At 61.8% G+C, this 9812-nt stretch overlaps 1 protein-coding gene across 2 annotated transcripts in view; it reads right to left on the bottom strand.

Annotated features, from left to right (window-relative positions):
• Positions 1-9812, bottom strand: part of NR2C2 (nuclear receptor subfamily 2, group C, member 2) — a 26644-nt gene that overhangs the window by 1808 nt on the left and 15024 nt on the right. Inside the window, exons 8-13 of one of the 2 annotated variants that reach the window (XM_012656893.1) lie at positions 8253-8386; positions 7101-7278; positions 5948-6069; positions 4454-4593; positions 2341-2478; positions 1316-1421 (exon numbers count right to left, since the gene is read on the bottom strand). In XM_012656893.1, coding sequence (XP_012512347.1) covers positions 1316-1421; positions 2341-2478; positions 4454-4593; positions 5948-6069; positions 7101-7278; positions 8253-8386 — 818 coding nt within the window. The remainder of the gene's footprint in view (positions 1-1315; positions 1422-2340; positions 2479-4453; positions 4594-5947; positions 6070-7100; positions 7279-8252; positions 8387-9812) is intronic. The other variant, XM_012656894.1, reaches the window with a different exon arrangement.

Genomic DNA, 9812 nt, shown 5'->3' with positions numbered 1-9812 from the left:
GTAGAGACGGGGTCTCGCTCTTGCTCAGGCTGGTCTCGAACTCCTGAGCTCAAACAATCCGCCCACCTCGGCCTCCCAGAGTGCTGGGATCACAGGTGTGAGCCACCGCGCCCGGCCTCCTAGTTCATTCCTGGCACCAAATCGCCTGCCGCTCTCTGCGCCGAGGTCCCTGAACGGAGCAGGAGCGACTCAGGACTTTTCAGAGACGTCCTGTCTGCTTTCCAAGGCCACAGAGCTCGGTGTGACGTCTGGGTGACCCAGAGTGGGCTGTGGCTCTGCCACCGGCCCCCAGGGGCCACTTCCAGCCGCCTTCTGGCCATGGGGCTGCGTGGAGTCGCCCGCGACCTCCTCGGGGACAACCTGCCCGTACGCCTGGCTGCGCACGCGGACTCCGGGTGCGGCACTTGGCGGTTCCTTGCTGTGTGTGCCGAGGCTGGAGTTCCTCTGAATTCCCAAGGAGGTCTCTGGTCCCAGCGGAGAAGGGGCCCTGCCTCTGCGGAAGCCGCGTCTGGGCTGCGGAGCTGACCGAAAGGAGAGGCTCCCTGCCGGCAGGGCCGGCCACAGGACCCCTGATCACACCACGGGGACGGCCGGGGACCGTCGCGGTTTCAGTGCAGAGACTAAGGACAGCCGGTTGTCCCGCCTGGGGTCGGGGACGTCTCTGCTCCGTGGAGTCCCCGCAGCCTGAGGTCTGGGCCAGGAGCCGTGTGTCTCCCTGAGCCCTCGACTTTGCTCCAGAATTTTCGGGGGACACAGTGGGGAGGAAACACCAAACGCTTTGCTTGAAAGGGCCCCAGAGATCCCTGTGCCCCGGCGGGCCGGGCGTGGCCGCGGGGAAGAGCGCCTCCAGCCCCGGCCGGAAGGAGGCCGCGACTCTGCCTGCCCTGCCCAGACCTGCACGACAAAGGCTCGTTTTTATTTATTTTTGCTGCCCACCCATTACCAGTGACACTGCTAATTAAATGTCACCCACATCAAGGGGCTTCTGTCCCTCAGTTTGCCTGAGGGTAAATCGTTATTTTACGTGACTCGCCCACCCGTGCAAGGGGTCAGACTCGGTTCTGTCAGTGAGACCTTTCTGTCCAGGACGCCGGCGGGGCAGCCCCTTCAAACCACTCCAGACACGGGGTCACCCCGACCGGGCGGCGCCCTCCACGCGGCCCTGCGGGAGCAGCCCGGGTCCCGCCCCGCCCGGCGCTGCTGCCACGTCTGAATTCGAGAGTGACAGAGCCACCAGGGAGGCCAACACGGTTTGCACGGGGACTCCCGATCCCGCCGCTCCCTCCCGCCCCGGCAAGCGTGTCCCGCGCCTCACCGGTAGGTGTCTTCCGCGTAGGTTTTCTGGACGTAGTCCTGCAGCTCCATCTGCGCCTTCTCCTGGAACTTCTCGATCTGGCTCGTGCTGCTCAGACCCGGGTGATCTGGAAACAGAGAAAGCCCCAAATCCCCCCGTGTCTGCAGAGTCTCCCCTGCTGACCCCTCGGTGTTTATGCTTCGTCAAACCCTGACAGGCTTCTCAGGCGCAACGGACGGGACGCGAAGGCGGATCTACTCTGGCGTCAGGAGGAGAACACGGTGGCTGTACCCGCGTCCTGCCACGGCCTGAAGGCTGCCGGCGGGGCCAGGGCTTCTGAGCGGACGCGGCAGCCTGAACAGCCCCACCGGGTTGGCTCCGGACGCCGACTCCAAACTCACGTGAAATCAGAAATGATCATCGACTTTCTAGATATTTAACTACGTAACGTCCCCGCCCTTCACCAGCTGTCCGCTGTTCGCGAGCGCAGGGCGGGAGGAGGGAGGAGGTTAAGCCGCGTCCGGCCCTTGCTGCGGGGTCAGCGGTAGCCTCGGTGACCTCCCTGCGGGCTTCGCGCCAACAGCCCAGGGCAGCGGGCGAGGCCGGCCTCGCGGTCTTTCCCCCCCGCTCTCCTCTCCACGACCATCCCACCCGGGCTGCCGGCCCTGCCGACCGCCAGGACCGTGCGCAGCGTCGCTCCGCACTGGGATGTACGTACGGGCCTTAACCGAACCTGGGGGTCGGCGAAGAGCCAAACCGAACCAAAAGGGGAAAGGACGCCGGGTGGGCGCACTCCCGGCTGCGGTCTGGTCTGGGCCGCGGTGTGACCAGGACACAGAGAACCCGCCCAGCGCGGCACCGCCGGGCACCGTGGCGCGCGCGTTCCGGGCTGCGAAGGCACGGAAAGCTCGGGTGTCGTGTCAGCCAGCCGAGCGCCCGTCACGAGAGCGCGAGGCTCCGTCTGGCCGGGCTCTGCGTGCTCGCGCTCGGCGGCGCCGGCAGACACAGCGCAGGGGCAAAGCGCCGCGGGTCCCGCCGCGTCTTACCGGGGCTGAAGAGAACTATGGCTTTGAGGTAGGCGTACTCGTAGCCGTCCACGTCCAGCTTCGCCATGCTGTTGCAGAACTCCTGCAGCTTCCAGATGTGCTCCATGACCTGCTTGATCCGCTCGCCGGAAAGCTTGTCTGCGAAGACAGAAACGCCGCGGACCCTGAGCAAGGCCGCGAAGAGCAGCGGCACCGGCGTCGTCGAGGGGCCGCCGACGGAGACGAACGGGAGAGCGATCTCACTCGTAACGCACGGATCAGCAACCTCAGGATGGTCAGGAGCCTCACTTCTCGCTGAAGGCGAAGTAACAGGCACCCGAATTCCGCCCCATCCTGCGTCCTGCCTCGACAGCGAGGCCGAGACCAGCGACTCCCCGCCCGCCCCGGGCAGCGCCCGCACCTGCAGGGAAACCGATAATCCTTCCATTCTGCGCTCACAACCCCGTCGCTTCATGGCGGCAGTTAGGTTTCCTGTCTCTGCAGGCACCTAGTAGTGTCTGCTGACCCGAACGTTCACGTTTAGTGTTGGCATTTTTTAGTTGTCAAAACAATTTTATATGTTCGTTCATTAATCCTCACGACAATGCTTTCCTGAAGGCATTAGTGTTACCACACTCAGTTACAAATAAACTCCAGGTGAGCAGGCGCGGCGGCTCACGCCTGTCATCCCAGCACTCTGGGAGGCCGAGGCGGGAGGATCGCTCGAGGTCAGGAGTTCGAGACCAGCCTGAGCAAGAGTGAGACCCCGTCTCTACTAAAAATAGAAAGAAATTATCCAGACAACTAAAAAACATATAGGAAACATTAGCTGGGCATGGTGGTGCATGCCTGTAGTCCCAGCTACTCGGGAGGCTGAGGCGGGAGGATCGCTCGAGGTCAGGAGTTCGAGACCAGCCTGAGCAAGAGCGAGACCCCGTCTCTACTAAAAATGGAAAGAAATTATCCAGACAACTAAAAAACATATAGGAAACATTAGCTGGGCATGGTGGTGCATCCCTGTAGTCCCAGCTACTCGGGAGGCTGAGGCGGGAGGATCGCTAGAGGTCAGGAGTTCGAGACCAGCCTGAGCAACAGCGAGACCCTGTCTCTACTAAAAAAAAAAATAGAAATTAGCTGGACAACTAAAAATATATAGAAAAAATTAGCTGGGCACGGTGGCGCATGCCTGTAGTCCCAGCTACTCGGGAGGCTGAGGCGGGAGGATCGCTGGAGCCCAGGAGTTGGAGGTTGCTGTGAGCGAGGCTGACGCCACGGCACTCTAGCCTGGGCGACAAAGTGAGACTCTGTCTCCAAAAAAAAACAGTAAATAAAGCTCACTTGTGAACAAATCTTACTTAAATTTCATAAAGTTTTTTTTTGCCTCACCCATATGTCACCATTCCAAGGGAATAACTAGACAAACAAGGCGCAGGAGGTCACTGACGCCCACTAGCTCCAAACACCTGCGACGCCCCGGCACACACGCAGTTCCGCGCGAGCGCAGGTTTCCAGTGTGGATCCTGGGCGTGCGCCGTCCGGACAGTGGCCCCCGTGTGTGGCGGCCACGCTGCGCGTGGAGAGACGCGGTTTCCCATCCCGACACGCTGGTGGAGTCGCCCCCAGACACGAGACGTCCCCACAGACCACACTGGCAGAGAATCGGGTGATGCACGGGGAGCGTCTGGGGTGAGGTCGGCACGTCTCGGACTAGGCGTGGCGTGACCCAGGCTGGTGCCCCCGTTTTTCCACTTACGTTTCATTTGGGGCCAGCAAAGGCCCCTTCCCGGCACCTCGGCCACCCCCTATGAGAAGCGAGCTGCCAGTCCCTGCTTTAGGGGGTGCTGAGGATTTGCGAAGTTTCATACACGGAAAAAGTAGCCTGTCAGTGCACCTGGAAACGTGATCTGTGATTGTTCTGGAAACATCACTAACTGCCTATCAGGAGCTTGGCTTTTAAAATGTTTCTTCTCCTTCACACTCATCGCATGCCAAGGGGGCGGTCCGGCAGGAACGTGAGTGCTCTGACTGGTCAAGGCCCGCGAGCCAACAGTGCCCCCTCGGCCCGTGGACGCCGAGACCAGCCAAGCTGCCGTGGCGCCGGCCTGGCCGACACGGGCGTGGCGCCCGGGCCTACCTTCCTGGATGCTGTTCTGCAGGTGGTTCACGATGGCGGCCAGGATGGTGGAGAGACTCATGACCTGCGCGCACTGGGCCAGGCCGAGGGTGAAGAGCTCGTTCCAGCAGGCCCGCACCAGGCTGGTGTTGCAGTCCTGCCTGGGGACAGAGGCCGAGTGTGAGGTCCGCGGGTGCGGGCACACGGGCACCGAGCCCCGCACTCCCCGCACAGGCGGGCCCAGCAAGGTTTGCTGAGGGCGGGAGCCGGGACCGCGGCCGGAGCGCAGGTCCAGCCGAGGCCGCTCCAGCCCTGCCCTGGCCCTTCCTGCGCGGCACACGGCAGAGTGGCCCGTCCTCATTCCAGAACCCCCCGACGCAGCAGCCTTTCTGGTCTCAGGACCTGAGAAGGCCAGAGAACCGGGCTGCGCGACCCGGCTGTTTCTGCCAGTCGCCGCGAGGACGCCCCGCCACGGCGAGGAGCGAGACCAGGGCTGCCGTGCGGTTCTGGTGCGTTACTGCGCACGCGGAACGTCACTGAGACCGCTGTAAGGTGGCGCTCGTTTTATCTAGTCTGGGCCGGGAGGCCCTGCGGGAGGAAGTTCCCGATCACACTGGAAAAGCACCCCGGGCAGGGGGCGGATCACGGTTTAACCCCACTTAGCAAACCTCAGCTGCCTGCGGTGCTGCGAACACAGCGCCTGAGGCCACGGCGCCCGGGCGTCGCGAGGGCCTCCCCGGAGTCAACCACGAGCCTGGGAGTCGCTGCGGCTCCAGCCCCCTCGCGCAGCGCGGGGCCGGTTCTGCCGGCCTCCCCTTTCACCACGGACGAGGCCACCGTCCAACAGCCACGTGGCACCTGCCGGCCGCCTGCCAGCCCCGCGCCGCCCTCTGCCGAGTCCCCCCGGATGCCGGGCCTGGGCGAAGCGCCTCGCAGGCCTCGAGCCCTCGCGAGGGTCCCACGAGGACGAACCGAGGCTCGGAGAAGCAAAGCGACCTGCGCAGGGCTGCGCGGCCGGCGAGTCCTGTCCTCGCCACCCGGCACCCGGGTCTGGGCCTCGCAGTCAGCGGATGAACCCCGGGAACCCGCCTTCCGTTCCGGGTCCGCGCATGCGGCCTACGGACGGTCACTTTGTCACACGCTCTTTCACGCGGCTGCTGCTCCTTCAGCCAGACCGTCAGCCGCGGGCGGGCGCAGCGGACGCTGGGCTGCGCGAGAAACGCGCGTGAGGCTCCGTGAAGGAGAAAAGGCGGGGTCGGCGCTGCCGCGTGCCGCCAGGCGGGGTCACGTGCTGGTGCGTGTGACTCTGAGCCCGCAGCCGCTCACGGCCACCCGGGCTGCGGCTCAGCTTCCTGGCCTGGCCCCGGCCGCGGGTCGCTCGGTGCGTGTTTAGTGAGAAACTCGGGGTCCCTCGATGAGGCCGGGGAACGCTAAGCCGGAAGGGCCCCCGGAGACCTCCCGGCCGTTCCTGGAGGGGGCGCCCGCCCGGGGACACGCGCAGGAAAGGCCACTTACCCCAGCGCCTGGAAGGCGGGGATGGAGCGGGCCCAGTGCATGGACAGGAAGAGCAGGCGCGACGCGGACTCGCAGATGTAGTGCACGTTCAGGTACTCGGGCATGGGGCTGGGCATCGTCAGCTGCAAGAGAGGCGGCGCCCGCGCGGTGAGGCGGCCGGGGCTGCTCTGCCGGCGGCGCGCGTCCCTGCTTGCCGCGGCGGCGGCCGGAGTCCGTCTCTGACTTTGGGGCCCTGCAGCGGGGCCTGTGCTGTTTCCTCGCTCAGTGACGGGAGGCTGACGGCCCCGGGAACGCGGTCGCCAAGCCGAGGGGCTTCCCGGCCCACCCACGTAGACGCGTACTTCTCCCCTGAACCCCACACCGAAAAGCAGCTGGGAACATACGTCTCGACTGTCTCCCTCGCTAACTGTCTCTGTCCCACGGCAGGTCCGTTTCGAGCCGCAGGTTAAGGTCTCAACCGCACCGGGGGGGGCGGGGGGGGGACAGGGGTCAAGTTCACGGGCGAACAGGGATTTCAGGGGAACCCACGGGCGACCTGCGCCCGTCAGCGGCTCTGAGCAGGGCCTGGCCAGATCCCTCCGGGCGAGAGCGCGGGGAGAGCAGGAGGACCGAGCTGGAGACCGAGAGCCCCGGCGGTGTCCCGCGGAGGCGAGGCCGGGGGAGGAGCACGCGGGAGACCCATGGGGACCCAGCGGCTCTTCAAGGACGCTAAGCTCTGCTTCTGCGGCTCCAGAGGGCCAAGCAGTCGGATCAGCGGCTGGGAACGAGGGCTGGCTGCCCGCCTGTCGAGGGTTTTACACGAGGGCTTTCGTGACACAGAGAGGGGACAAAGGCACCTGCCTGAGCCTGTGGGGAAACCGAGTCGTCACGGGACGTCAGACAGAGCAGTCAGCTGTCAGCCCTCGCCGGCGAGCGCCGCGCCAGCCTGTGTCGGCAGCGACAGGCCGCGCCTACTTCAGAACCGAATGGCACCGTGAGCAAAAGCTGAGTGAAAACGCTTCCTAATGGGTACGGGACATTCTGGAATACTGAATCGTGCCCGAAGTCGTGACGTCAGATGCCACGATGGGAAAACGAGCGCGCTCCGAGGTTTGACTCTGGAACCGCGGACCAGCTTGGGCGGAGAACCGTCCCGACGGGCCGATCCACTCACCTTAAACGTGACGTGCGTGTCTGAGAGGAGGGGCCCCTCGACCTCGATGATGGGTGTCGCCTGGTCTCTGCTGATGACGTGGATGCCCCCTCCGCCACCGGCGTCCACGCCGTCCGCCAGGCTGGGGGACGAGGAGCTGTCCGTGGTACTAAGTGCTTTCGCTAAGGTGTCGAACGCCCTGTGAGCAAGAACGAGGCAAGTGTGGCGAATCCACAGCTGTGGGCGGAGCAGAGCTCTAGCCGAGACGTAATTTAGAGGAACAACGCACTGGGGAGAAGACAGTTAAATGCCAACCGCTGAGGGAAGGGCTGAGAACGAAAGCTTCCATGCACCGTCTACACCTCAACTCGGGCACTGAGCTATCACCAATCTTCACGTACAATTTCTATTTTTCACGACTACCCTCCAAAGGCAGACACTGCATCCATTTCGCAGATGCGGATGCTGAGGCTTGCAGAAGTTAAATAGCTTTTCCAAGACCGTCCGCATAGAAAGGGGCGAACTAGCATCCTACCTAATTCAGACCTAACCCTCTTTCTACGGGACCGAGATCTTACTTGTCATCAGACCACAGTGAACACGGGGACAAGAGCACGCGTGTGGTCCCCAGCTTTGCGCCGGCCTGGCCTGCCGCGACAGGCAGGAACGGGACGAGCAAAGCGCGGGAGCCGAGCTGCGGAGAAAAGCACCCCCGGCAGCAGCGACCGGCGTCTGGGTCCCGCTAACGCGGCCTGTCCGCTACCCCGGCCTCGCTGCCCTGGTGGGTTCACCCTCTGAGCTCACTACTTAGAAAAACAGGCTAAGATGGAAGTGGGAAAGCGGATAAACTACGAATACGCAGGTTCGTTAAATCGCGATTAACACGAATAACATCTGCTGGCTGAGAGGTGCCCCTCCCTGCTTCCGCCAAGTTACTCAATGTCCTTTTTCGCAGTCGGAAACGAAAAACAGTTCTGATCGTTACGCACACGTAACGTGAGTGGGTCTGCGTTGCCCTGGTTAACACGTGGAACAAGGCAGATGTCCAGGGTCATTGCGACAAGTTTATAATCCTTGAGTCAACACAGCGTGGGCACCCAACGCTGCCATCCGGCTTCACACAGCGACCGTCTGCGCAGGTCGGGAGGGGGTCTCCAGCCCACGGGCGCGTACCGAGTGATCTCGCTCGCAGACTGGTCCTCCGGCTGGATTTCTGAAGTGTCGCCATTGTTCAAGGACTCGCTGAGGCTGGCGAGGGAGGTCACCACGTTGGCCAGTGTGCCCAGAGCTCCCTGGCTCGTTTCGGCCTATGGAACAGAGAGCGGCAACGTCGGAAGTGAGCACACGCGCGCAGATGACCCCAGGCCGACGAAGGCATCGTGCTGGCTCAGAAACGGCTTCTAGGGGAGCGAGACCACAAAGGGCCACACGGGGAGAGCTTTTCGGTGACGGGACACTTCTGTGCAGCTCGGTTTTGGTGGTTTCCACACAAAGTCTACACACGTGATCAAATCACAGAACAAAAACGGATGAACCGGACTTCGCTAAAATTAAAATCTGTGCTTCCAAAGAAATTGTCAAGAAAGTAAAAATAAAACCCATAAAACAAACCAAAAAAACCCCAAACAGCCAATCCACAGAACGGGAGAAGATATCTGCGAATCGTCCATCTGGGAATGGGTTAGCAGCCAGAACACCTGCAGAACGTTGACGACTCAGCGACAAAAAGACAAACAGCCCAATTTAAAAATGGAGAAGGAATCTGAATAGGTATTTTTCCAACGAAGATACGCGAATGGCCAGCAAGCACGGGGCAGATGCCGGACGTCACCAGAAACGTCCATCTAAACCTCGACGGAGCATCACTCCACGTCCACCGACACGACCACAACCAAAGACAGGCAAGGGCGCGCTGGCAAGACGCGGGGACGTGGAGCGGCGGCTACTCTGAAAAACGCTCCGGCAGTTCCTCGAAAGCGTGCACGTGAGAGCTGCCGTGTGACCAGCAATTCCGTTCCTCCAGCAGGAACAGCCCACGTGCCCGTCTGCTGATGAACGGCTAACGCACGTTATCGGGCAGCAAAACGGAGGGAATACCGGTGCAAGCTACGGCACGGACAGAGCTGGAAAACTTCGCCCTGAGGGAAAGAAGCCAGTCGCAAAGGCCGCGTACGGCGTGACTGCCTTTCCGTGAAATGCACACACCCGACAGAACCACAGTCACAAAGCAGACGGGTGACAGGAGGGGCCGGGAAGAGAGGAAGGACGGCGTCAGGGTTCATTCTGACGTGAAAAGAACATATTCTAACATCAGACACTAGTGATGGCCGCACAACCTTGTGAATGTACCGAAAACCACCGAATTATACACTGGAAGGACACGTTTTATGCTAGGTCAATTAACTGCAATTTAAAGAAGCCGGAGATACACTCAAATAAACCAAGATATGTACACACACGTCTGCTGTGTCTTGACTATAAAAGTAAAAAATTGGAATCCATAGAAAACGGTCACAAACAGAGGAACGATTGCTAAATCGCCACAGAACCCCACGCTAGACTGTCGTGTGCACGCTGTGAGATCCAGGTCCTCGCGACAGAAAGGCGCGTTGAAGGAATACAGCTGAAAAGACTTAAAAAAAAAAAAAAGACGCAGAATGATACGCGCAGTTGTACCGAAGTCAGCGTCTGGCTGTACCCTGGCACCTAGTTACGCACAGCGCGAGCCCTGGG

The sequence above is a fragment of the Propithecus coquereli genome, unplaced genomic scaffold (assembly GCF_000956105.1).
Source record: "Propithecus coquereli isolate 6110/MARCELLA unplaced genomic scaffold, Pcoq_1.0 Scaffold525, whole genome shotgun sequence".
Taxonomy (NCBI): Eukaryota; Metazoa; Chordata; class Mammalia; order Primates; family Indriidae; genus Propithecus; species Propithecus coquereli.
This window is presented reverse-complemented; position numbering and strand designations above follow the sequence as displayed.